Source organism: Globicephala melas, chromosome 14, assembly GCF_963455315.2.
Source record: "Globicephala melas chromosome 14, mGloMel1.2, whole genome shotgun sequence".
Taxonomy (NCBI): domain Eukaryota; kingdom Metazoa; phylum Chordata; class Mammalia; order Artiodactyla; family Delphinidae; genus Globicephala; species Globicephala melas.
Genome location: NC_083327.1, coordinates 22,145,889 through 22,173,698, shown reverse-complemented (window position 1 = coordinate 22,173,698; position 27,810 = coordinate 22,145,889). Strand labels below are relative to the sequence as shown.

At 47.0% G+C, this 27,810-nt stretch overlaps 1 protein-coding gene and 1 non-coding gene across 4 annotated transcripts in view; one reads left to right on the top strand and one right to left on the bottom strand.

The window, feature by feature from the left end:
* The first annotated feature begins 14,452 nt into the window (after window positions 1-14,452).
* RRAGD (Ras related GTP binding D) overlaps window positions 14,453-27,810 on the top strand; it is a 40,091-nt gene continuing 26,733 nt past the window's right edge. The window contains exon 1 of one of the 3 annotated variants that reach the window (XM_060283578.2): window positions 14,453-14,577. Coding sequence is in view for 1 of the 3 variants with exons in the window: in XM_030859494.3 (XP_030715354.1) it covers window positions 15,225-15,360 (136 nt within the window). In the remaining 2 variants the exon portion in view is untranslated. Of the gene's footprint in view, window positions 14,578-14,942; window positions 15,461-27,810 lie in introns of those variants that run through there. The other 2 variants (XM_030859494.3, XM_070043455.1) reach the window with 2 other exon arrangements.
* Window positions 20,102-20,173, bottom strand: TRNAD-GUC (transfer RNA aspartic acid (anticodon GUC)). Its single transcript has one exon. It is a non-coding gene; the product is annotated as a tRNA-Asp (tRNA).

Sequence of the window (27,810 nt, the reverse complement as noted above, 5' to 3'; positions counted from 1 at the left end):
GCATACCAGGAAAGGGTAAGTGCTTGATTTTCCTCCACTACTTCTGAACTTCCCCCAACCCCAAAGGCATAGCTAGGGTTTTACGTGGCAGAGTGTGAAACCTCTCTTCTGAGTATCCTTTGGTTTTCTTCAGATTTGCCCGCATCCCTGTCGCTCCCCATCTAAAGCTGTTAGAACACATTTTCTTTCCGTGCTCATCAGCTCTGGATTTCTCTCCAGGCAGGTCACTGCTGAGTTCTAGGTGAACCCCCAAGGTCAAGGTAAGCACCCATTACCTTTCAACCTGATCATTTCCTTCTTATACTTTTCCAGATTAAAGACTTTTCCTAGCTATAGTCCCTTGAATAAACAACCAAAGCTAGAGTGCTGCATTCCTCCGGGAAGCTTTTATGACATCACCACAAGGTCGAGATGAGATGGAGTCTGAAGTTACATTCATGGGCAGTCAGAGCAATTGCACATTAATCCTGCTGAAAGGAACAGAAGCCAGCCTGTATGACATGTGAATGCTCCTGGGAACTGACTGGTCTGCAGTTGTTCCCGGACCTTAGTTAATGGCAATTCCTGGCAGAGGGGCCTCATGAGAGCCAAAGCAGTCAGTGGGTGAGCTGCTTGGAGATCACGCTTGCTTGTCTCCAAGTGGGCACACAGTGTTTGGACATCTAATGAAAGGAGAATCCTAAAGCTCCCTGTATATGAGGGAGGCTTCCAGCCTGCAGTTCCGTTCTGCCTCTCTGTCCAGCTCCATCACAGCCAGCCTCATACATCCACCCCACTACTTTCTCCTTCTGCCTCATGAGAAAAAAGTTCTACTCTACCAATGACAGCTTTCACTGTTCTATGAGAATATAATCTGCTCCTATTTCCAGCAACATTTCTTTAACGAGTTGACTGCACTAGCTGTCTTTTGCGACATTAGCTGCAGTTGGTCCTTCAGCCCACCATTCTGACTTCCATCCCTTGCTAAGTCTTCCACTCACGAAACCTTACATGTGCCCCTCCGTGATCATACCCTCCTTGTCCTCCAGAGGAAACCACAGTCCATAATTTTATGTTAATAATTCTCCTATCGAGGGCTTCCGTGGTGGTGCAGTGGTGAAGAATCCGCCTGCCAGTGCAGGAGACACGGGTTCGAGCCCTGGTCCGAGAAGATCCCACATGCTGTGGAGCAACTAAGCCCGTGCACCACAACTACTGAGCCTGCACTCTAGAGCCCACGAGCCACAACTACTGAAGTCCGCATGCCTAGAGGCCGTGCTCCGCAACAAGAGAAGCCACCACAATGAGAAGCCCGTGCACCATAAGGAAGAGTAGCCCCTGCTCGCCACAACCAGAGAAAAAGCCCGCACGCAGCAATGAAGACCCAACGCAGCCAAAAATAAAATAAATAAATAAAATAAAATAATTAAAAAATAATAATTCTCATCACAAACATATGTAGCCCTAAATACTGTATTGTTCAGTTTTGCCTGGTTTTGAACTTTTCTGTAAGTGGAATCATTCTGCATGATTCCTATGCAACTTGCTTTTTTCACTTAGCATTCTGTTTCTGAGATTCGACTATTCAGTTCCTCTGTCTTTTTTTTTTTTTGCGGTATGCGGGCCTCTCACTGTTGTGGCCTCTCCCGTTGCGGAGCACAGGCTTCTGACGCACAGGCTCAGCGGCCATGGCTCACAGGCCCAGCCGCTCCGCGGCATGTGGGATCTTCCTGGACCGGGGCACGAACCCATGTCCCCTGCATTGGCAGGCGGACTCTCAACCACTGCACCACCAGGGAAACCCTGTCTTTTTTCCTATCTTATTATGCAATCAAAGACTTACAGTACACTGTGGAATAGGAGTGATGGTAGTGGGCCACCTTCTCAGTTCCTGATCTTGAGCTACTGATTATCTGATCTGTCTCCCTCACTCACTTTCAGTTATAAAGATAAAGGGGCCATGTTTATCAGTTCAAATGTGTTTGGCTGCTGGAAAGAGTGTGCTTGACTAGAGTGGTTTAAACACATAAAAAACTATATAATAAAAATATCTGGGTCTAGGCTCTATTATTCTACCGTACCACCTCAGTACTGGCTTTTGTCTTTGGCTTGACATCTAGGCAGGAGAAAGGGGCAGGCCTTCTCACTGTGTTTATTTTAATTTGAGAACAAATTCTTCACAGCTGCCCCTTAAATCTATTTTTCCTTTCATGTCATTGATCACAACTGGGTCACAAAGGTGAGGGGCTGGTTATCATACCCAGTGTAAACCAATCATGATTCAACCCCACTGAGCCTGGGCTTCCTTCCTCGAGTATGTTGATACTCAAGAACAGTTAAGGATATCAAACTAAGGACGAAGTGGTGGGGGGATTATGACACCAGCAATCTCTGCCTGACTTTGTTTGACTTTGTATTCCCTGTGCCTGGCCACATGAGGCACGTGGTAGATATATTTGGAAGTTTCTATTCAGCTTTTCCCCCTTTTGTTCAGAGCTGTCTCCCCACTCATGAGGATAGACCTTTGCAGCCACAAGCTGCACCCCCAGCCGTAGTGGACTGGGCCATTAATTCAGCATACTTATTGGCACTGGACCACCGTCAAGCTGCCATATTGCACATAAAATACAACGTAAATGGTGTGCCCTAGGATTGTGCTTCATAGAGGCTCTGACCACCGTGTTAGGCACTGAGAACAAAACAATGAGCGCAAGCAATGGTCCTAGAGTCTAGTGGTGAATACAGTCCTCAATCAAATGTTAAATAATAGCTGAGGTACATGTGCTAAAGGAGTAGCAGTGTATGGTCTTATGTAAAATATGATTGGGGCATTAGGAATGGATTACTGGCCTAAACTCAACTAATCAGATTTTCTTGCCTAGGAATCAAAAATAATAATAGCTAAAACTTATGTTGTGCTCACCTTGAAAAATGATTTTACATAGTTTAATGGATTTAATTCTTTCTACAACCCTATTGAGGTATATAACATTATAAACAGTTGAGAGATGAGGAAATCAAGACACAGAGAGGTTAAGTTTCTTGGTCTAGGTCACACAGCTAGTTAGGCTACCCAGGTAGCCTAGTTCCGGAAACTGAGCCCACTATCACTGGGCCTGGAAAGGTGGAGCAGCCATCTCCTGCCATCTGGTGGGGGAAGCACAGAAAGCCAGTTTTCATGCAGAGAGAAGAAGGAAGTGAGAAGTACAGAGAGAAGCAAAACCAAGTTCCCTTTCTAATGAAGCTGTGATTATCTCCTGATATATCCTGAGACACCTTTCCTAGGATCCTTTGAATATGACATAACTTCTGAATTCACCGATAGCTATATGATCACGTTTCATCCATCCAACCCTCCTTCCCTCCGTCCACTTATAAAGGTTATATGTTGTTATCAGTTAGGATACGTTTTACTGCAAAGTTCAGAAAACCCCACCTTCAGTGGTTTAAGTAGAACTTCCCAACTGGTTTGCCACCACTACTTGTGTGCCATAAATGGGTTACTGATATGGCCAAGTTATTGATCCCCTCAGCCTCTGGGACAGCTGGGCAGGGCCTGAGGCGGCCAAAGTCTCTGGGCCAGTCACCTCTGGCTGCAAGCAGCCTGTCCGTTTAGGTCAGTGTGCCGTATAAATATGTGTGCCATGACTGGTCAAGGTAGGGCAGCACTGGCTTAAGAAATGGACTTTTAATTTTCTCATGAAATAAGAAGTTTGGGGGTAGGCTTTTACAGGTTTGAGCACAGTAGTTCAGCAAGGTCATCCAGCGTCTTCCTTCTTTCTATTCTGCCATTTCCAGGACAGGCTTTAATCTTAAGGCCTGTTACCTCAAGGCTGCAAGATGGCTTTCCTAACTCCAAGTACCATGTTCTCACACAACTGTGTTCAGAGCAGGAAAGGGTAAGGGCGGGGGGTCAGGGGGCTCTTCTGATACCCTGACATCTTTTATTAGGAAGCAAACCCTTTCCTAGAAGTTCCCCAGCAGGATTCCCCCTATCTTCTTACTGACAAGACGTGAAGGAGTCTCAGAGTTTGAGTACTATCTGACTTTCCCCATTGCTAGTTTGGGAAACAGGAGAAGAGAAGAGGTTTGGGGATGGATCGTAAGTAGCTGACTGAGAGCATCTGCCATGTTTTTAGGTAACATTAAGTGGTATATATAAGTGACAGTTCCTAGATTTCATTCTTGTAGATTTTTCTTATGGTTTTAAGTATTCTTTATTGAGGTATAGCTGATTAATAATATTATATTAGTTTCAGGCATACAACATAGTGATTCAAAATTTTTATAGATCATACTCCATTTAAAGTTATTATAAAATATTGGCTGTGTTCCCTGTGCCATACAGTATATCCTTGTAGCTTATTTATTTTATACATAGTAGTTTGTACCTCTTAATCCCCTACCTCTACTTGCCCCTCCCCCCTTTCCTTTCCCCACCGGTAACCACTAGTTTGTTCTCTGTATCTGTGAGTCTTTTTCTGTTTTGTTATATTCATTTGTTTTATTTGTTTGCTTGTTTCATTTGTTTTATGTGTTTGCTTGTTTTGTTTTTTCAGATTCCACATATAAGTGATATATAGTGTTTGTCTCTGGGTTGATCCTGTTTGGGACTCTCTGTTATTCCTGGACTTGGATGTCTATCTCCCTTCCCAGGTTAGGGAAGTTTTTAGCTCTTTGTATTCAAATATGTTCTCCCTCCTTTCTCTCTCTCTCCTCCTTCTGGGACCCCTGTAATGCAAATGTTAGTACACTTGATATTGTCCCAGAAGTCTCTTAAATTGTCCTCATTTCTTTTTATTCTTTTTTCTTTTTTCTGTTCGGCTTCAATGATTTCCATTACTCTATCTTCCAGCTCACTGATCTGTTCCTCTGTGTCATCTAAACTACTGTTGATTCCTTCTAATGTATTTTTCATTTCAGTTATTGTATATTTTGTCTCTGTTTGGTTCTTCTTTATATTTTCTAACTCTTTGTTAAGCAATTTCTAACTTCTCACTCCGTTCATCCATTCTCCTCCCAAGTTCTTTGATCATCTTTATCATCATTACCTTGAACTCTTTCTCAGGTAGATTGCCCATCTCCACTTCACTTAGTTCTCCTCCTGGGGTTTTAGCCTATTCCTTCATTTGGAACACGTTCCTCTGTTATCTCATTTTTCCTATTTTGCTCTTTTTATTTCTATGTATCTGCTAGGTTGATTTTGTTTCCTGACCTTGGAGAATTGGCCTTTTGAGGAGATGTCCTAGGCGCCCTGGCAGTGCACTCCCCTCTGGCCACCAGAGCTATATGCTCTAGGGATGCCCCCATGTGGGCAACATGCGTCCTTCTGTTGTGGCGAGCTGATTACTATGGGCAGTCTGGTAGGCGTGGCTGGGCCTCAGTCTGCTTGGTTGCCAGGCCCTGCCTTGTGCAGAGGCTGCCGGCCACTGGTTGGTGGGGCTGGGTCATGAGGTGGCTGGCGGGTCTTGGGTCTAGTGCTGGCTCATTGGTGGGTTCTGGGGTGGGTGCTTGTGGGGCTGAAATTTCTGGATTTGGTGTTGGCCTTCTGGTGGGTAGGGCCAGTTCCTGACACGGCTGGCTGCAGGTGCTGGGCTTTCCCAAAGTTGGTACTGGCCCACCAGTAAGTGGGCCTGGATCCTGGAGTGGCTGGCTAAGGAGTCCAAGGTATCTCAGAGCTGGTATTGGCCTGATGGTGGGTGAGCCCAGGGCCCTGGGGGCCCCAGGGCTAGTGCAAGCTCACTGTTGGGCGGAACCAGTTCCCAGGTATTCTGGCTGCAGGGCCCTGGGGGTCCCAAAGCTGGTGTCAGCCCACTGGTGGGTGGTGCTAGATCCCAGGGCCACTGGCTGAGGGCCCCAAGGTGAGCGAGAGTTGGAGTTGGCCTGGTGGTGTGCAAGGCTTGAGCCTTGGTATCCTGGAGCTGGTGCTGGCCTGCTGGTGTGTTGGTTGAGTCCTGATAAGGCAGGCTGTGGGACTGTGGGACTGGGGCTGATGTCCACACATTGGTGGATGGGTTTGGGGTCCAGGAGATCCCAGGGCTGGTTCTCACCTACTGGTAGGTGAAGCTGGGTCCTGGGACTAGTGCCAGCCCACTGGTGGGCAGAGCCAGGTCCTGGGGTCTCTACCTGCAGGGTTCAGGGGTCCCAGAGCTGGTGTCGGACTGCTGGTAGGCTGAGCTGGGGCCTAACAGGTCCTAGGGCTGGTGCTGTCCTGCTGGTGGGTTGGCTGGGTCCTGCCATGGCAAGTTACAGGGCTCTGGTGGTCCTGGGGCTTGTGTCTGTCCACCAGTGGGGGAAGCTGGGTCTCGGAATCTCTGGCTGCAGGGCCCTGAGAGTCCCAGGCCTAGTGCCTGTGCCCTGGTGGGTAGGGCCAAGTCCTGGGTCCTCTGTTGGACACGGCCATGTCCAAGGGCAGCTGTGGGCTCAGGGGCTCTTAAGGAAGCCTGCCTGCTGGTAGGTGGGGCTGTATCCCTACCCAGGTAGTTGCTGGGCCTAAGGCATCCCAATACTGGTGCCTACAGTCTAGTGGATGGGGGTAGGGCTGGGTCCCAAGGCTAATAAACTAGAGGGAGGATTCCAAAATTTTTTGCTAGCACCAGCATCCATGTGGTAGAATGAGCTCCTAAAAATGGCTGCCGCCAGTGTCTGTGTTTCAAGGGTGAGCTCCAATTGCCTCCTGCCTCTCTGGGAGACTCTCCAAGATCAGCAGGTGGGTCTGACCCAAGCTCCTTTCCGATTACTGCTTCTGCCCTGGGTCCCAGAGCAGGTGAGATTTTATGTGCGCCCTTTGAGAGTGGAGTCTCTATTTCCCACAGCCCTCTGGGTCTCCCGAAAGTAAGCACCACTGGGGACTTCCCTGGCAGTTCAGTGGTTAAGACTCTGCACTTCCAATGCAGGGGGCGTGGGTTCAATCCCTGGTCGGGGAACTAAGATCCCACATAGCATGTGGTGCACCCCCAAAAAAATTTTTTTTAAAGTAAGCACCCCTGGCCTTCAAAGCCAGACTTTCTGGGGGCTCAACTTCCCCGTGCAGGACTCTCGGGCTGGGGAGCCTGATGTGGGGTTCATACCCCTCACTCCTTGAGGAGAGCCTCTGCAATTGTAATGATTCTTCCGTTTGCAGGTTGCCCACCCAGGGATATGGGTCCTGACTGTGCCGCAACTCCTCTCCCCCTGTCTTATTGTGGTTCCTTCTTTATATCTTTAGTTATAGAAGGTCTTTTCTGGTAGGTTCTGGTCTTTCTCAGCAACCGTATCTCTGTGAATAGTTGTAATTTTGGTGTGCCCGTGAGAGCAGGTGAGCTCAGGGCCTTCCTACTCTACCATCTTGGGAACTCTCTCATTCTTGTGGATTTTTTTTTTTTTTTGCGGTACGCGGGCCTCTTACTGCTGTGGCCTCTTCCGTTGCGGAGCACAGTATCCGCACGCACAGGCTCAGCGGCCATGGCTCACGGCATGTGGGATCTTCCCGGACCGGGGCACGAACCCGTGTCCCCTGCATCGGCAGGCGGACTCTCAACCACTGCGCCATCAGGGAAGCCCTTGTGGATTTTTAATAAGGTCATTTGTCTTGGAGAATCTGCTTTTTTGTATCACTGAAGTTAGTGTAACCCTCCCAGCCAAGGCAGGGGTTGCCAAGTCCAAACTGATCTACAGATGTGGAGCTGTTAGTACCTCTGTTTGGCTGACTCTACAGTCAAGACATTTCTGCTCTCATGTTACGGCACCATTTATGTCAGAAGCTTGTCTTTAAAAATCCATATGAATAAAAAGTTAACTTTTTATGGAAGTCCATATGTAACAATTCCATCTCACTAGTTTGGAACTTTTACAAGTGTCATCTTCAGTTCATTCATGACTTGTAGTTGGAAAAATTCATTGTTTATACCAAAGACAACATGATAGATATCTAAGAAACAGCCAAAATCACAGGATTAAAGTAGTTTGCCTTGTGGCCATATACAGTAACTAGAATGTTAGAAATCAAGGACCTTGATTCACCTCCCATCCCCCAATCCTGTTCCTATCTGGGTCTTAACTTACTTTAATAAATGGCATTACCATACGTCTAGTTGCTCACATCAAATGTCTGGTACGAGTCCTTTCCCTGACCATCCATGTTAATTTAGCTATCAATAAATCTGATCTAGTCTACCTCCAAAATTTATATCACATCTATCCACTTCTCTCAGTTTCCACTGCCTCCATTCATTTCACTTATGGACTACTAAAGTGATCTCCTGTTCTTCCAACCTGAAATCTACAATCCATTTTCCCCACATCAGCCAGAATATGTTCATCAGCTACCAGCTGCTATGTAACAAACCACCCCATATCTTAATGGTTTAAAAAAAACAGCTATTTTATTTGTTCATGATTCTGTGGGTTGGCTGGCAGGGCTCAGCTGTAACAGCAAGTCTGTGTTTCATGCAGAGTGGGCTGGACTTGCTCATGTGGTTGCAATTTGGGCTGGAGAATCCAAGTTGTTGTCCCTCTCATGCCTGGCCCCTCAGATGGATGGCTGGAATTCTGGGGCCTCTGTATTCCTGTGCTCTGGAACATCTCAGGGCCTCTGTAGCCATGGGGCCTCTCCAGTAAGCTAGCCCAGACTTCTTTTCATGGTGGCTAAAGACACCAAGAAAGTGAAAAAGGAAGTAGCAAGGTCTTTTATGACCCTATCTCAGACTTTGCACAGTGTCACTGTCACTTCTGCTGCATTTTGTTAGTTAAAGCAAGTCACAGAGCCTGCCCACACTTAAGAGGAGGAAAAATAGGAGGAGGGAGTGGCAAAGTCACATTTGCAGAAGGGCACGTGGGATGGCATGATTGTTGAGGCCATCTGTGGAAACAATCTAGCAGCGTAAGCTTTTAGAAATGTAAAACACGCATTTCACCTCCCTTTTTAAAACTCTTCAGTGCCTCAGTGGCACTTGGAATAAAATCCAAACTCTTTATACTGGTGGAGAAGACTACCTGTTTCTCATGACTACCACTGTCCCCCTCTCCCATCACACTGATATATTGTTCCTCCAACACCAAGTCCTTTCACTTCTCCTTGATTTTTCTAACTGTGGAGATACCTTCCAGGGGAACACGCTCCACCCTGACTCACTTTGCTGTCTGTCTCTGTCTCACGGTCAACTCAAATGTCACCTTCTTTGAAAGGTCTTCTCTGGCGACCCCATCTAAATCAGGCTCCTTCTCTCATCCCCGGTTTCTCTCTCATCTCTCTCTATAATTTCCTTCAAAGTACAGCCCTAAAAATCTAATTGTCTTCACGTTCATTAAAAAAAAAATTTGTAGACTATTAAAGAGATAAAGTTATCAAATATATCTATATATCTATAAAGGCTACATATATATATATATATATATATATATATATATATATATATATATATAAAGGCTACAAATATGTTTGCACATTTAAAGCAGAATATTTCCCTCTGTGGAGGGAAACCAGGAGACTGTAGGGCCGGTGAGGGGGGCAGGTTGGGGGAAGACACTAACATTTCACTGGATATTCTTTTATGCTGTTTGACTATTTACCACATGCATGTTCTTAAAATATCAAAACATTATTTTAATAAAATATATTTAATGATGGTTTGTCTCAGTGGAAATGATTTAATGATTTCATCAGGGCATCAACTGTCTTAGGAGAACCGGAGACTCTGAGCTGCCCTCTTGAAAAAGTTGGCTTTCCTGGATTAGCAGGAGTGCGGCAAGATTCTGTAGAAGGCTCTTTCTTTTGTTTGCTTCATCAAGAGAGAATTAATGGCTTTAAATACATATTTAAAAAGAAAGCCTTAAAGGCTTTCAACATGCGAATCCCAGGAACCAGGTGCAATGCCATCAGATGCCTCAAAATACCCCCAAGATGCAGGGCTGCAGTCTGTATTTAATTGCCTGCCCTATTCAGGACTGCAATTATTCTGCCGGTACAGGTCTCTCTCTTTTTTTTTTTTTTTGCGGTGCGTGGGCCTCTCACTGTTGTGGCCTCTCCTGTTGCGGAGCACAGGCTCCGGACGCGCAGGCTCAGCGGCCATGGCTCACGGGCCCAGCCGCTCTGCGGCATGTGGGATCTTCCCAGACTGGGGCATGAACCCATGTTCCCTGCATCGGCAGGCGGACTCTCAACCACTGCGCCACCAGGGAAGCCCTACAGGTCTCTTTTAAACAGCTCTCATGTTCCTCGTCACAAAGCATCTAATTGGTAACAGCAAAATAATTCACTAAAATAAGGGCACAAACTTTTGGCCTTTAAAATTCAAATTTTAAACAAAAATACACTTAGATGTTATAGTTTAGCTAAGCATGTAGTACAATAGAGCCATATTAGTCAGAAAGGGAACTAAATCACATGTTTTTTTTAATGATCAGGTTTACTTTTTAAAAAATTTTTTTGGCTGCGTTGGGTCTTTGTTGCTGCGCGGGCTTTCTCTAGTTGTGGCGAGCGGGGGCTACTCTCCGTTGTGGAGTGCGGGCTTCTCATTGCGGAGGCTTCTCTTGTTGCAGAGCGCGGTCTCTAGGCACGCTGGCTTCAGTAGTTACAGCATGTGGGCTCAGTAGTTGCGGTGTGTGGGCTCAGTAGCTGTGGTGCATGGGCTTAGTTACTCCGTGCCATGTGGGATCTTCCTGGACCAGGGCTCGAACCCGTGTCCCCTGCATTGGCAGGTGAATTCTTAACAACTGTGCCATCAGGGAAGTCCCTCACTTGCTATTTGTGTTCCTAATAAAAGGAGTGGTGGTGATCAACAATTTTATTATGACAAGTAGTTTTCTAACTTCTGTTCATTAGGAAGCTTTTCAATTTTTCTTCTTTTCCCTCCTTTCAGTGAATCCTGTAAATTAGTGGCCTGAGACAACAGACCCATTTTTTAGCGTCTATGTATGTTTTGGTTCTTTACCTAGGAGATTGGGAGCCAGCTTTTCCCTTCCCCTTCTCTCTTTTCAGTTTCAGGCCATAATGTAATTGACTTTAGCTTTAATGCCATTAAATAGGAATAGGTCTAGTGTCCAGCTGAGTTCCAAAGTAGTTTCACCATCTGGTACCTTCCATGTGGTACCTTGGGTGAATATTTCTTATCTGTAAATTAAGGACAATAATATTACTTAATGGGAATATTTTGAAGGTCATATTATTTGGGAAGAGCTCCTTCCTTATTCATGTTTTTTTTTCCCAATATTAGTTGGAAAATTTTGGCAAAAGACAAATCTCATATTTCATGATGCTACAAAATATCTCTGAACGTTGAGTCTTTTTAGAAAGGAAGGGTTAGCAAAAATAGAATAAGCATTCCATAGTCATTATACTGTAATTCCTTCCAGTCTTCATGCAGTCCTGAAGGGAGGAAGGCCTGAGAGTCATCATCTCTTGCACGTCAACTCATTCTGGTTGCACTCTTGTACAGCATAGTTCATATTTACGTCACTGTGGCATTTCCCAGGGTTTAGAGTAAGTAGAAAATTTGGCTTCCGTTTTTTTTTTTTTTTTTTTTTTTTTTTTTTTGCGGTACGCGGGCCTCTCACTGCTGTGGCCTCTCCCGTTGCGGAGCACAGTATCCGGACGCGCAGGCTCAGCGGCCATGGCTCACGGGCCCAGCCGTTCCGCGGCACGCGGAATTCTCCCAGACCGGGGCACGAACCCGCGTCCCTGGATCGGCAGGCGGACTCTCAACCACTGCGCCACCAGGGAAACCCCTGGCTTCTGTTTTTTCCTGAAGTTTCTCTCAAAAATATGTCTGGCCATGTACTGTATAACTTCCTCCCTTCTTTTCTTTCATTCATTTCATAAACTTCAGCACCTATCATGTATGTGGCAACCTGCCATGGTTACATACAACAGCAAAAACCAAGAGTAGCCCAGAGACAAATCCTCACATTCTTGAGAACGCCCTCCTGGGGAGAAGTCACAGAGCCTGAGTTCCAGGCCAGAGTGATCAAGGCGGTAGCTAATTCACTGAGTAGATCCTATACCGAGTGTCTCAAAGGCTTTCAGTGTTTAGTGTCTTTCTATTTTTATTTAATTTCTGAAAGGATCCACACACACGACTTTCAATTTTTTTTTTTTTTTTTTTTTTTGCGGTACACAGGCCTCTCACTGTTGTCATCCCTCCCGTTGTGGAGCACAGGCTCTGGATGTGCAGGCTCAGCGGCCATGGCTCACGGGCCCAGCCGCTCCGTGGCATGTGGGATCCTCCCGGACCGGGGCACGAACCCGTGTCCCCTGCATCGGCAGGTGGACTCTCAACCACTGCGCCACCAGGGAAGCCCACGACTTTTAAAATTTAAAAATTTCTAAGATATTTTTCAACATATTCTTTATTTGAAAGCTGACAGTATTGAAATGATAACAGAAAAAAAGAGAAGCAATAAAGATTTTTCCTGTTCTGTTCAATCAAACTTTATCAATACTGTACATTTCTGAAATGACAGTGAATTTGAATCTCTTAAACCTGTACATGACTCTTATCTACCTTCGGGTGGAGCATAATTGAGGATTTGGGTTTTATTGATTTTGTGTGTGTGTGGATTTGTTCCTTTTTTTCTCAAGAATGGTCAAATTCTCAAATATCCTAGGGTATGCTCCAATCTCCTGCTGGTGTTCCCCGCCTCAGGATCTCTCTTTTGCGGGGGGAAGGCAGAGAACCATTAGGTATCTCCGTTTTTTCTTGATCTCAGGCACAGAGGGGCCTTTGGCTTAGCGACTGTACTGCCTGAACCCCTGGATCCCCAAGGCATACACAGTCAGCAGACAGCCCAAAGGATGTCCTGATGGTCTGGGCTGACCTTGGGACTGGCTTCTAGGGCCCTCTGCACTTTGAATCAGGCCAGCTCAACACTTCCCCAGGCTGGTGGTTTGTTCTGGGATAACTGAAAGTCTGAAAACCACTCTAAAACAGCCTACCTCCCAGGTACTTCTTTCCTTAAACAGAATGGATGAAGATGGACTAGGAAAATTACTCCTCGAATAATTTCCTCTGATAAGAGCGAGTAGAGCTTGCTTGTGCTGGATATACTATTTGCCCCTACCCCTGCCCCTGGAACCCACTGCCCTCCCTACCCAATATCTGAGTCCTGGACTAGGTTGCAGTCTCTCTAGCCCTTTGGCGTCCAGTTGGATTTGGTCAATGGGAACCTCTTTCAGGAGAATGAAGGGACTTCCCTGGCGGTCTAGTGGTTAGGACTCTGTGCTTCCACTGCAGGGGGCCTGGGTTCAATCCCTGGTGGGGGAACTAAGATCCTGGAAGCCAGGAAGCACGGCCAAAAAGAGAAGAATGGAGGGTGGGAGGCAAGAGAGGTCAGTGTGTTCCTTCCCACTGCTGTCTCCTGGACAGGAGGTGGCCCTGGCAGTGGCTGTCACCAGCTATAGCTCCTGTTTTGAGTCCCCTGTCCAGAACTCTATTTCCCTTCCTTTACACCAACTAGTTTAGGGGAGATAACCTCTTCCTACTGTTGTTAATCCCTGTGTCGATCCCTAAACTCTGCCCACATCCTAGTAAATTGTCCCTTTTACTTTATAAAGCCTTTTGAATTAAAATCTTTGCATGTGCCATCTATTTTTCTCCTGGGAAGGACCTTGACTGATACAGCCTTACATGTTGTACTGCCTCCACCTGGAAAATCCCAAAACCTCCTAGGAGGTGTCCGCATCCACCTTCAACACCTACAGCTACTACAAAATCCAGGACCGGAGTCATGATTTGCTAGACTGGGATTTCTTCCAGGGCATGAACACTGTTCTGAGCCTACGTGGAGGCCCGCACCCTCACCCCGTAGCCCAGCCCCCTGGCATAGGGTAGGTTCTCCATCCAAATTCCCTACCTAGGCAGCACCCTGGGGCCCCAAGAGCCTCCAACCTGAGCTGCTTTCCTCCCCTTCTCCTCCCCCATACCACCTGCGGAGCTGCTGGCACCTGTAGAATCTGGATTATCCTGCTGGCCAGCTGGTTTATTTCTCATTGTGCTTGACAGAAGGAAGTTCATCCACGTGATTTTTTGCAGTATCCAGAAAGGGCGGGTACGGTATGTCCTGTGGTGAAAAGCTTGTGGAGGAATGCCGGTTTTAATCTCACCCTCACCCTGCCGCTAGTCCTGTCTCCCCGTCCACCGCCCCTCTCTCCCCCCCAAGAGCCTTGAAACGTTTTATTTTGAGATGTGGGATTTGGGATTACAGTCTGTTCAACAGTGAGACAGGCGGAGGTGGCTATGAATAGCCCCTTGGTGTGTTACACACCTGAGACCTTTGCCCAAACGCCGCAGAGGAATTATTATTCAGGCTAGGCAGCCACGAGGCATGTTATTTTTTCAGGAACATTTACAGCTGGGTAGGCCTGATTAGCGAATGCGTCTGTTTTCTTGGTGGGAAGCACTTTGAACCGCAGACGCACACTAAAAGGCAATTGCTATGGAGACTGCGCCGCCTCTGCGGCGCATATCTCTAGAGTTTTCTTCTCGGGGCGCTTCAGCAGCCACGGGGTGTTCTAGGCACGCCGCTCGGAGAGGGGGCCTGGGCGCAGCAGTGTCCGGGGCGGGGGCAGCCCACTTGGGACTGGAACCCTCGGCCGGGACCGAAAGCTGGAGAAGGCCGCCCTAGGTAGTGTGTGTGTGTCGTGGGAGGGCGGGGAGAGGTTCTCCGGGTGCGCGGTACCCCAGCTCGCCCGCCTGTGCGGGGACCACGTGCAGGAGAGGTGCTTGGGGGCCCAGGGCGAGCAGCCGCGGTGGGTGACTGCGCCGCGTCCCGGGTCCCCGGGTACCGGGCGAGGGTCTGTGTGCGCTTCTGGGTGGGTGGAGGGGCCCGCGCCGGCCTGCTCCCGGTTGAGTGTGTGTGCGCGGCCACGGCCCAGCGCCCCAGCGAGCGGTGCTCCCGGGAAAGCGCGCGCGCGCCCGTGCGGTGTGTGTATGTGTGTGTGTGTGTGTGTGAGAGAGAGAGTGTATGACAGTGTGTGTCAGGTGACTTGGGTCACGCAGTCTCTCTCTCCCTCCTCTGGGGAGGAACTGCCGCGCTCTGGCTGACTCCTCCGCCGGCGGGCGGGCGGGGCAGGGGGGGCTCCGGGCGCGCTGCGAACGGCGGGACCCAGACCTGGACGCCGACCGCTGCGAGGGACGCGCGGCCCCCGCCTCAGCCCGCGAACCTCGGGACAAAACCCCAATTCAGAAATAGGTTGCGAGCGGCAGGCCGGGAGGTTTGGCGCCCCCCACCAGAGACCCCCGTCGCCCCGGGGACGGCCGGCCGTGGGCGCGATGAGCCAGGTGCTGGGGAAGCCTCAGCCGGAGGAGGAGGACGACGACGAGGAGGATGAGCTGGTGGGGCTAGCGGGCTACGGGGACGGGCCCGACTCCTCGGACGCCGAGCCGGACAGCGGGACGGAGGAGGGAGGTGAGCACCGGCTCCCCCGCTCGGCCCCGCGCCCCGAGCGTCCTCGGCCCGCACCCCGGCCGGGCCCGGCGCGCGGGCAGCTGACTTGGAGGGGATCCAGGCAAGCGGAGTTGGGGGGTGGGAGTGGGGAGGGGCGCCAGAGGAGCCGCGGCGAGATGCAAAATGGGGGAGCCCGGGTGCGGCAGCGGAGCGGGGGCCGGGATCGGTGGAGAGGAAGCGTCTGGGCAGGAGGAACGCGCGCTCTCTGCCAGTTCCAGGGCCAGTACCTCCCCCACGCCTCACCCCGAGCTCTCCGCAGGGTCCGGGGGTTTGGGAGGGGAGGGGACCGCCCGGCGTGCCCTGGGATCTCTCCCTGCTTGCTGCTGTCGGAGCCGGGGTCAGATGTCGTGGCTAAAAAAGGCAGCCGGCGGCAGCGTGACTGGCAGGGTCGTCGGCAGCTGCGGGTGTCAGTCTTGCCCCGTGTCGCCGCGGGAGGGGTCCCGGGGCCGCCCAGGTCGGCGGAGGGATGCACCCAGGTGATAAAGGAGTCGCCGTGTGGCCGCGGGTATCCAGAGATCCAGGCAAATAAGGTTGTTAGGACACCTTATCTCTGCTCAGCGTCACCACCTGGGCATGGCAGCGCCTGCCCTGGAGTGAGCGCGGGGCGGGGGAATACGGAGCCACTCAGAAGCAAACTCTGTTTCCTGTTCAAGAAGCAGGATTTAGCAATTGTTCAGCCAGCGGGGGCTTGCTGCGTTTAATTCTTAAGGACTAAGGGAGTTGAGAGCTTTTTAGGATTCCAGAAAGGTTCATCTTTTTTGTTTCCCTCCAAATCGAGGAAAAAGTCCTTTATCGTAAGGTCTTTTGGAAAGGTCAAGTAGAGTGACGCTGGTAAACATAACATCTAGGTGGAACTGTCAGCATCCTGAAGAAGGAACTAACTTTTAAAATGTTCACTTGGCAGAAATTGCATGAGGGATAAAAAGTACTTTCGTGACTGTTGATTTTGAAGAACTTTTATTGAAAATTCACTGGACTTGTTTTAAATTCTCCATACAAACAAAGCCTTTCTCGGGGAGAGGGTGAGTTTTCATTATTTTACGTATGGTGAGTGCTACTTTCAATTAATCTGAAGGGGAAGGTTGTTAACTAAACCTTGAGCCTGATAGATGAGAAAGGAGCTTTCCAAGTCGCCCTTTTTCATAGTGTCTGGTCCCCAGGGAGCATTTGTACTAATTCCCTATTTGCTTAAACTCGTGTGTGCACCTGTGCGCCTCTCTTTTCCGCACTCCCCATAACTGGTCCCACAGTCGAGCAGGTGGCCACATTTTTGTAGATGAAGGCTTTCAACCCTTTTGTTGGAGTCTCTAGGGCTACCTTTGGTGGTTAAATTGTTCAGTCGCTTCATTATTATTCAAATTGCGTTTGTTAGCCCCTCCCAGATTCTTCGGAGGCTCCGGAGAGATTCAGAATGGGGATGTATTTGCAAGGTATTTGAAACCGAAGACACACAACAGGGTGCAATTGTGATCCTCTTTGAAAAAAAGGAAAAGAAATAAGAGACCGTATATGGGAAGAAAAACCCTGTAATTTGATATTGTCCTGGGGGCCAGAGACTGGGTTCCAGGAAAAGCACGGGACCTGTTTGTTTATTCTGCAGTTCTTTAAGGGGGCACTTTAAAATTTTGATTTGGGGCCTTGAAGTGAAATTAACGCTTTGGCTGAGGGGCGGGGATTTCCTGAACAAAGGGCTTCCCCAGATCTGGGTGTAGGATGCTCCCCAGTGCTCCTAACCCAGGGCAAACCCGCCTGTAACTGATGCTTATGATTACTTTAGTAATAAAATCCTCCCTCGTGAGTTCTTGGTATCAAACTGAAATCTTGCTATAAAAGCCCTGAGTATATTTGTGTGGTAAGAAGAGCAAACATTACTGAAGCCTGGCCTTTCTCCACCTGGGCCTGCTGTGGATACCGTCTATTCTCTGAAGATTTCCTCCATTATCTTGGGCTGCTTTTCTTTCCATGTGTTGCTGGCTTTGATTTTGGGGTTTAGGCCTGAATGTAGAATCTCTATCAGAACATTCACTTTCTAGAGTAGCAGATAGGCCCCTCAGTCAGCAGTTCTAGCAAGGACTGTCCCTGACACCTGTCATGCCAGCTGATATGGTCCTGGGGAGTCAGGATGGGGGTGGAGGCTGGGAGTTGTGACTTCTTGTGTTCCTGAGACAGCAAGGTGCCGCCAAATGGTCATCCCGATTTCTGATGGGCCCCGGGCACGTGTTGCCTTATAACCCTGTGTTATTTGGGGTAAATTTTACATTTACTTACTCTCAAACTCAAGATGTGGAAAGTAGCGGGTGGGGAGGACTTATTTCCTCTGAGAAGAGATGTATATGGTGCACTTTGAACCATGAGCAAAGCATTTCTCTAATGAATTCCAAACCATCCTAATGGACTTAGTTTAGTGCCTGAGCTTCTCGGAGACCTGGGGCTTTTTCCATGAGGTTCAGAAATCTACCCTGGTGGGTGGGATGCAGGCCTGACCAGCATTGCTGTGCAAAAGACTGCAATTGAAGGTGGGTAGTGTGATTTTTACTTCCCGTAGTCTTACAAGGAACCTCTGATCTTATTTTTAAACCGAGTGCCTTGTACCTTTTACCACATTGTGTTAAGGTTGAAAATGTAGTGCAGCTAAGGTGAGCCTTAAACTGCACTTTTTTGGCTTACGTTCCAAATTTTATTCATGAATAGCAGGCGTGTTCTTGAGCACTTTAGTTCTGTTAAGGACAGGTTTGGGCACTTCTCAACCCCCCCTTTCAGGGTCGTTAATCAGAGATAAGATGAATCTCATCTTCAACCCCCATGCTCCAGATAAAACTCCAGAGAGAGGAGACAATAATTAAACCATTAAAAACAATTGCACCGAAAATATTATTTTTAGACACATGGACTTTTAAGTCTTTATTAAATTACAGTTCTTTAAAAACTGTAATAACAAGGAAACCAATTAAAAGATCATATTTAGTCAGAAAGTGAAATTATTTTTTCCTGAAGTCCCTCCCAATTTTTTAAAAGTTTTTTTTTTAATTAATTAATTAATTTTGGGCTGCATTGGGTCTTTGTTGCTGCACGCGGACTTTCTCTAGTTGCCGCGAGCGGGGGCTACTCTTCCTTGTGGTGCACGGGCTTCTCATTGTGGTGGCTTCTCCTGTTGCGGAGCACGAGCTCTAGGTGCGCGGGCTTCAGTAGTTGTGGCACGTGGGCTCCAGAGAGCAGACTCTGTAGTTGTGGCGCACGGGCTTAGTTGCTCCGCGGCATGTGGGATCTTCCTGGACCAGGGCTCAAACCCGTGTCCCCTGCATTGGCAGGCAGATGCTTAAGCACTGCGCCACCAGGGAAGCCCCCCCCCGCCCCGACTCCCTGCCAGTTTTTAAGGGAAATTTGGCTAAGACAGCTGCTCTGCCACGGTCCAGCTAAGTGCGGTCTTGTTTTCGTAGCAGCCTGTGCACTCTCTCAGGGTCTGAGGAAGTGACAGTTAGGTGGTCCCTGGAGGCACAGAAAATCCAGGGTCAGCAGGTGATCCTTCCCTGGTGGCTGTAAAGGCAGTGAATCTGGTGATTCATTTCTCATCATTAGTGTCAGCTTTTTTTTCTTAAAATAATTTTTTAAATTATTAGTGAAGTTACCTTCTCATTGTTTCTTGAGGGTAAGTAGAGAGAATTGTTCTTCTGATATCGAATCTGTGGCTCAGAGATGCCAGGGGACTTTCCTGCAGCCACAACATGGGCTAGAACTGAGCAAGGTTTAGGAGAGGGTCAAGTACATGGAAATGTAAGCCCCTTCCCTTGTAACTGTGCCTTGTCCAAAAAGAGTTGGGTTGACTGCAACCCTGGCTATAGCCAATCTCTTGGGTTTCCTTCTGGTCCTGAAAATACAGAGACATATGTGTTGGAATAGATGGAAACACAGAATAGTTAAAAATGATGTGACCAAGGTCACGCCTGAGGCCCAAAGCTTATTCAGATACATATGGTTAGAGAGCATATTTTTATATCAGATGTGTGTGAACATGTTTCAGTGATTCCTGGTATCATAGAATCTTGATTCTCTACTTTTATAAGAAATATCTCCCATTTTAATATTAGAACAGACCTGGGGTAGTCTAATGGAACAAAGAGGCAGAATCAGCAAGTTCTGGAGTTCTGGATAAGGTGCTGTGCCTGAGAGTTCACCTGCTTTGTTCAGTCCCCCCAGCTCGCATCACTGTTGGTGGTATGATTTTACTTCCTATCACAATCACTTCTGTCCTGCTCATTTTTCTCACTTCTCTACTTCCTTTATTCTTGTATTCCTTACCTTTTTTTAAAGGCAACTTTTCAATTCTCTTTTTTTTTTTTTTTTTCAATTCTCTTTTAAAGAGGGCTTTAAAGCTGTCCTGCGACAGTGGCTTTCCCTGGTTCTGCTGTAACGTGCAAGACAGATGGGTTTTTCACTCCTGGCCTAACGCGCCCGGAGAGCTGGTGAACTTTCTCCTCTTGAGGATCTCTGGGGAAGACTCCAGCTCTGTTTCTCAGTGTGTAAAATCGAGGGCGACATAGAACCAACCTTGATCACACTCAGAGTGATCGTTTGGAGGAAAAAAAAAAAAAAAGCTCACAAGAACACTTTTCCCTTCTTGCAGAAACAAATCAGAACACATTAGAAATGTGTTTTTTTGTTTTTTGTTTTTTTTGGCTGTGCCACACGTCTTATGGGATCTTAGTTCCCAGACCAGGGATTGAACCTGGGCCACAGCAGTGACAGTGCTGGGTCCTAACCACTGGACTGCCGGGGAATTCCCAGAAGTGTTATTGGATGCTTATGTAAAGGAAATATTCACATATAGAATCATGTTTTTTAGTTACCTGCCAGTGTGATGTGAGAGGATTTCATAGAAAAAGATTAGGTCTTCACATATAAATAAAAATCATCTTCAAAAACCTTTGTGCCGGGCTTCCCTGGTGGCGCAGTGGTTGAGAGTCTGCCTGCCGATGCAGGCGACGTGGGTTCGTGCCCCGGTCTGAGAAGATCCCACATGCCGTGGAGCAGCTGGGCCCATGAGCCATGGCCGCTGAGCCTGCACGTCCGGAGCCTGTGCTCCGCAACGGGAGAGGCCACAACAGTGAGAGGCCCGCGTACCACACACACACACACAAAAACCTTTGTGCCTTTGAAAATACACGTTCTGATTGCATTAAATTTTCCTTTCTAAGTAGTTCGTTAATCAAACGGACAGTGAATCTTCATGATTTTTGCATATTCTCTTATTAACAGTATTAGTATTCATATATTTAATTGCCACTTGGGTTGGAATTTCTTACTGGACTCCTGGCTCTTGAATGTGTAAGTAGTTCCATTGATCAGAAATGTAAAGGGCTACAGATAATGATGCAAATAGAACCAAACCAGGGGCCTCTTCCTAAAACCGTTAGTATGTAGAACCTTAAGCCTTTGTGGACCCCACAGAATACTAATAGCAAAGACATTCTAACTTTCCCTTAAGGCTGAGTGAGCCTCTCGCTGTGGTCACATTCCAAAAAAGACCTTCTCGTTACCTAGGCTTGGGCTGGGGAAAAAAAGAAGCCGGGTGTGTGTGTGTGTGTGTGTGTGTGTGTGTGTGTGTGTGTGTGTACACGCTGACAGCCTGATAGATGAGGAGATACCTAGGCTTGGGCTGGGGAAAAGAAGAAAAAAAGAAGCTGGGTGTGTGTGTGTGTGTACACGCTGACAGCCTGATAGATGAGGAGATAAAGGCTCATGGGCTCTGGGACGTGTGTGAGCATTTACACAGCTGGTAAGTGGCCAAGCTGGGATTTGAACCCCAGTCTGGCACTATCACAGTACTTTTTCAACCATTCCATTTGCTACCACATTATCCTAATTCTTTTGTTAAATCTTTGTTTTATTTTCCAGTTTGGGATCTGTTCAAAGGCGTCTCATCTCTTGGAGAACTTTCCTAAATTATAATAGCTCTCAATTGTCTGATACATCAGAATTGATGAAATGCATTTCATACAATACCTTGTTCTCCCCAGGAAGCCAGGGCCAAGCCTGTCAGAACTGCAATTCCTTTTCCTGATTTCTGTTTCCTTCTTTGTTGTGCACATTCCCAGCCCACAGATCAGTCAGGTGTGGCCCCCAGGCAGCCCTGTCCCCAAGTCACGGATCCATCTCCCTTCCTTCCTTCTGTCGTTTTTGACAGGGCTCTGCCGTTTCTGGGTTAAGTCATTAGCCTGCAGGTGTTAAAGGCTGACAGGGGCTCAGTTAAGTAACCCCTCGCCATGATCCTGCTCCTTGGGTGACTGAGTTTCCCTGGGCTTCCTGGCGGTCTAGTTACAAAACTGAGCTATCTGGGAAATTTGGGTACGAACAGGATCCAGTGGAAGATATAGGTAAGGTGTGTTCGGTGCCCTGACCACAGTGGATAAGCTTCACCTGGGCATAAAGCTTATCCTCTTGATACCTAAATGCTGGGCTGGGCCCAAGTCAGGTGTGGAGTTTCTTTTTTAAAACTTCAGCTAATGTAGCTTCACATTCTGCTCAATCACTTTCATTTAATCATCCCAACCAGCGAACATCTATTGCGTGTTTATCGTGGTAAACACCGAGGCCTCAGTTTTCACATCTGTGAAGGATAAATGTTATCAATTTGGGGATTAGAGATGACACTGTGTGCTATGCAGGTGCTTAGTAAATGGTAACGGCTGGTGATAAGCGGTTGGAGCGGGTTGGTTTGAGCCATTTCTTGGTGGCCAAGGCCAAAACCTCTTCAGTGTGCCCTCACCCTCAGCCAACAAGATCAGGGGAAAAAAGGACCAATGGGGCACGGACTGCCTCAGCAAACTGCATTGCCGCTTTGTATTCATATTACCTTCTGAGGCCCCAGATCTTTTCCTCACCTGAGCCAAGGCCGACAGGCACCCCAGACTCAACAGCTTCAAATCTGTGTTCAGCCTTTTTACCTTTATGAACTTCACGAACAGGTCCTTATTCACTTGATCTTCCAGGTCAGGAACTTGGGGTTTCTTTCTCCTTTGTCCCCTATGTTCAGAGGATCACCAAGTACTACTGAGTGGATTTGAGCTTCTCATGAATCCATTCCATCTGCCCATTTCCACATGCTTCTCATTTGTGTTTCTAGAACAACCTAATTATTGTCAGGGAGGAAAAACTCTTAGGTTCAGGGTTGAAGTCCTGCAAATTAAACAGACAAATGACATGAACAAGGGAAAAGTAGGTTTAATTAAGTACTAATGCATGAGAGTTCACAAAAAATTCGACTTAAGGAGGCGGTTAGAATTTGGGGCTTATATACCATTTTAACAGAGGATGAGGAGGGGTAGAAGGGCACTTCTGGGAGAAAAAAATGACTTCAAAGGGAATGCGGGAAGGGGCACTTATGGAAAAACAAATCACTGGAAAGGTAAATGGGCCCATAGGAGAAAAGGTGGGAGATAACGATAGTTTGGTGACAGTGTCTGGGTGTAGGGCTGACTTCTCTGTCTCCAAGAAGAGAAGATGAGAGTTGCTCCTGGGGAGGACATTTTTGACAACTGAGTTCTTTTGGGAGGGTCTGCTCTAGGCAAATAAGGGACTTCAGGAACTCCAGTGCCTTTAGCTCAAAAAAATTTTTATTCCATAGTGGCTTATTGGTGTCTGTACACTGACCCCCTCTAAGGAAGTCTGTTTCTGGAGTGAGCTTCCTGATCATGTTAGTCTCCCCTTAAAATCCTTAGTGATTTCCTCATGGCTTGCAGAGTAAAATCCAAACTTGCATCTCATTCATTAGCTGGCCTGTTATCTCTCTACAAATTAACTTATTCAATGATATTTATTGGGTTCACACCACATGCTACAATGTATTTTGTTTTTGTTTTTTTTGCGGTACGCGGGCCTCTCACTGTTGTGGCCTCTCCCGTTGCAGAGCACAGGCTCCGGTCGCGCAGGCTCAGCGCCCGTGGCTCACGGGCCCAGCCGCTCCGCGGCATGTGGGGTCTCCCCGGTCCAGGGCACGAACCCGTGTCGCCTGCATCGGCGGGTGGACCCTCAACCACTGCGCCGCCAGGGAAGCCCGCTACAATGTATTTTGCCTGTGTATATGTGAGAGACAATAAACAAGTAAACAAACAAGATAAACAATATAAAGTAAAAAGATAATTTTGTATAGTGAAGTACTATGAAGAAGACACAGGGATATTAGAAAGTGACGGGACCCCATTGAGGTGAGAGGAGGTAAAATTACCCCCGGGCTGAGTGGGAGGAGGAGCCGGGGGAGGCCTGGGGAAAGCTTGCTGGACAGAGGGAGGAGCGAGTCAGAGGGAGGAGGGAGGAGCGAGTCGGAAGGAGGAGGGAGGAGGGAGGAGCGAGTTGAGGCCCTAAGGTGAGGAAGCAGAAGGCCCGTGTGGCTGCAGGGTAGGGAAGTGGTGGGGAGGATGAACCAGGCATGGGATGAGAGGGTAGCCCACTTAGGGCCTTTTGGGCTAATAAGTTATTTGGATTTTATTCAAAATGCTGTGGGAAGCCGCTGGAGAGTGTGCAGGCTTTTCTTGTCTTTAAAGTATGTTCCCTAAACTCCAGGAAGGCCACATCTCTTCCTGGCACGACCTTTCCCTCATTCATCTCTTTTATGCCTCCTCTCCTTTAAGACGCAGATGCTATTTCTCCAGGGAACCTTCTCGCTGAACCCATAACACCTAGATAGCAGTGCATTGTAGTTGTCAGTTCCTCTTGTCTGTTTTCCCCCCTAATCGCTAAGGAATGAAGCTTTTCTTTGTGTCTGCAGCCTCTGGCGCAGCCCTGTCGAACAGAATGAACACTTGGCAGACGTTCAGGGAACCTTTATGAAACAGGAACAAACTGCCCTCTTGTAAATTTCACCTCTCTGGCAACTTCCTCCAAACCCCCAAGGACACTTTTAAAGAGCCCTCTTTGGGGTCCCATGTCTAGTCCCAGATTCTCCTGTAGTTCCTTTCTGATTTGCCTTTAAAAAAAAGTACTAGCCCTTTTATTGCCCGTTTCAAAGCCCCTCTCATCCTTCATCCTCTTTAACGCTTTCATTTTTCTCAGGTGGTTCTTATCAAGCTTGAGCAAGCGCGTGATACTCAGGGAAATGTCATGGCGGGGTGGGATGAGGCAGCCCTCTGCAGGAAGTTTGGAGGCTGGGGTGTTTCCTTTTCTGATGGAAGCTCCTTGCTACCACTCCTCCGGTGGAAGGAGATCCTCTGAGAAACCCCACAGGGTTTCAGAAGTAGAGATACTTGAGAGAGTGAGAGAGAATTAGAAGGAAGATTTTTGCCAGTAGGCTTTTCTGATGTAAGAAACCTCCCCTATTCAACAGCAGTGGCCTACAAACATTTTTGGCTGTGAGTCCACAATAAAAAATACGTTTATATTGGGAACCAGCACCCACCTACATATAAGTTAATGTAAAAGAGTTTCACTAGCAGTATTTACTCTTCTTATGCAGAAGGCACTCTGATATTTTCTGGTCTCTCCTTTTGTCTTTGTTGCAGTTTTAGTACAGTGCCAGCCGATTGGTGGCTAAGGCCCTGGGTAAGGGCTCTAGCACATACCTGTCCTGCATCCTTGGGCAGGTTCCTTCTCCCAAGTTCCTCAGGTGTAAAGCAGACTTGTACCTCCTCATTGCGTGGGTAAAGTTTGTAGAGATGTCTATGTCTAGCGAGGTCCCTGGCGCACAGTATATTTCTGTACATGCTAGTTAAATATGACAAAATACATCTGCATGGGTGTAAGGGATCTCTACAGAGTTGATGGTACTCTTGCTGATCTGACTCACTATTTCCCAGCTGTTTACATTTGGTGGCTCATGCCTCCAGCTGTGTGTATATATTATAGCTGTATGTGTATTTCACTTCCCGGCCACTCTATGTATGCAAACACATATACACACTCCCTCCCCTTTCCACAGTGGTCTCCATCACCTCCCCACTCTCCCAGGAGGAGGAGATCCAACCGCCAGGGCACCAGTGTCAATGATCATGCCACACAGAGACTTGCAGACCCTGCTGAAGAGAAGTTACAGTCTGCATCCACATCCAACAGTATAAATTGGGAAGAAATAAAGACATTTTTATGTACTTAAATATTTTTGTAGTTGTACATAATTAAATGTGGTACCCCTATTTTATATCTTCTACTAGTTTGAGATACTTATCCTTATATTTAAAAAAATTGATACATAACTGGGCTTTTCTAACAAGGACCGTAGCATTCTCTTACTTACCTTTTGCCTACCTCTCCCTCACCAATCTCCCATGTCTACATTGTCTGGAATTTTAGTTTCTGATTTTTATTCAAAAATTTAAAATCAGGGACTTGCTGGGTGGCTCAGTGGTTAAGAATCCACCTGCCAATACAGGGGACATGGGTTCGATCCCTGGTCTGGGAAGATTCCGCATGCTGCGGAGCAGCTAAGCCCGTGCACCACAACTACTGAGCCTGTGCTCTAGAGCCCGCGAGCCACAGCTACTGAGCCCGTGTGCCACAACTGCTGAAGCCCACATGCCTAGAGCCTGTGCTTCACAACAAGAGAAGCCACTGCAATGAGAAGTCCACACACCACAACGAAGAGTAGCCCCTGCTCGCTGCAACTAGAGAAAGCCTGCGTGCAGCAACGAAGACCCAATGCAGCCAAAAAAAAAAAAAAATTAAAATCAATACTTATTTCAATTCAATAGGTTTCAGTAAAATTTGTCTTCTATGGCTTGTTGCATTCCACTATATTTGAGTGTATTTTCTTCCAGGAGTGCATCCTTTTTTTAAAAAATAAATTTATTTATTTATTTATTTTCATATTGATGATAAAATTTATTTTATCATCTGTGTTTATTCTGCTTTTCAATCCATATATCCTCCCCGCCCAACAGTTGTGTTTTTATTTCTAAGATCCATAAGGCCCTTTTTCATAACTGCTCTTATTCTGAAACTGTCTATTCTTGTTTCATGAATGCCATGTTTTCTCTGATCTCTGAGTATTTTAATTATACCTGAAAGTTTACTCTGACTCCTGTATAACTCTGCTTCTTCAGGTATACATTCTTCCATTTGTTGAGTCTGTATTCTCTTCTATAATCTTGTCTTTCCTCAAATATTTGGCATTTGAGGAAATGTCTAGAGGGAGGATGGTGGTGCTGCTTCCACCTCTTGAACTCCACACACATTGCAGTGAGGAAGGTCAGAGTACTTGGAGGGGGTACTGTGGGTGCTTCCTGTTCCTTCTGGGCATCAGTGCCTCTAGGACACTGCCCTGCCTCTCATACCTACACTCCTACATTCAGCGCTTACACTTGGAGGATAGTCTAGTGTGTAGTCTAGTGTGTATGTAGGTGCAGAGTTTATCTTGGCTCTTCTCACTATGATTCTCCAAATAACAACCCTGTTGGTTGTTTTCATGTCCTTTGCTGTTTGAGCTTCCAGTTCTACCTTTTCCAGCAGAACCCTACCATTCATAATCAAGGGCTGCAGGTTCCCCCTTCCATCTGATCTTTGTGTTTCTTAGGGATTTCTCAGTAATTTGTCAATTTTGAGTTCTCTCTTTGGTCTCAAGCTCAGCTATCCGTGTTTATTTGTTCATCTATTTATTTATTGTTCATACCTTTTCTATTGTGCTTAGGGATTCAGTATGGGAAGGGGAGACTGACATGTTCTTAGTCTGATATTTTTGCAACTGGAAGTCCTGTTTTCTTTTTCAGTTCATGTCCTGCTTTTGCTAAGATTGACTTGTAATGATAGTACTGCAAGTATAGCGTATAATCCCTGATGAAGAAGAAGAAAGCTGGTGATCTTTTGGGTGGTTTAATTCCACATCACTCTGTCTAGGGCATATCATCTGCAATTTGTTGAATTGGGTTAAGTTGAATGGGGAAAGTGTGTGTGGGTAGGATGGGAGTAAAATGTTGCTTATAGTGGAATAGTGTCTGTGCACAGCTACTTACTTTTTCTTTATTCATTTACTGTTTTACCTGAAATTTATGTATTTCCCTGCACCTATTGCAAAGTGAAACATCAAAATATTATATATAGTAAATGAACTTTCCTAAGATTCTATCAGGTAGTAACCTGTGTTTTAGATAATTGTAGAACTTCAGGAAAAATTCTTAGTTGCAATAGGGAAATAAATCCAGTCTGTACTGGATTATGCTTAGATCAGGACCAGGGTCTGAGAAAGACATAACGAGGTGTAGCTCAGAAGGAAACAAAAAAGAAATGTAGAAAAATATATGTATATTTATTTTCCTATATTCTGCCTTTTTTCTTAAAATGTTGGTTTCTTTTCTTGATCTTTTCCAAGTTTCATACTGGGTCTTTTATTTTTCTTTACTTATTTTTTTGGGTCAGTCATGAAGCCTTAATTCCAGAACATTTTATCACCCCAAAGAAAACACATACCCATTAAGAGTCACTTCCAATTTC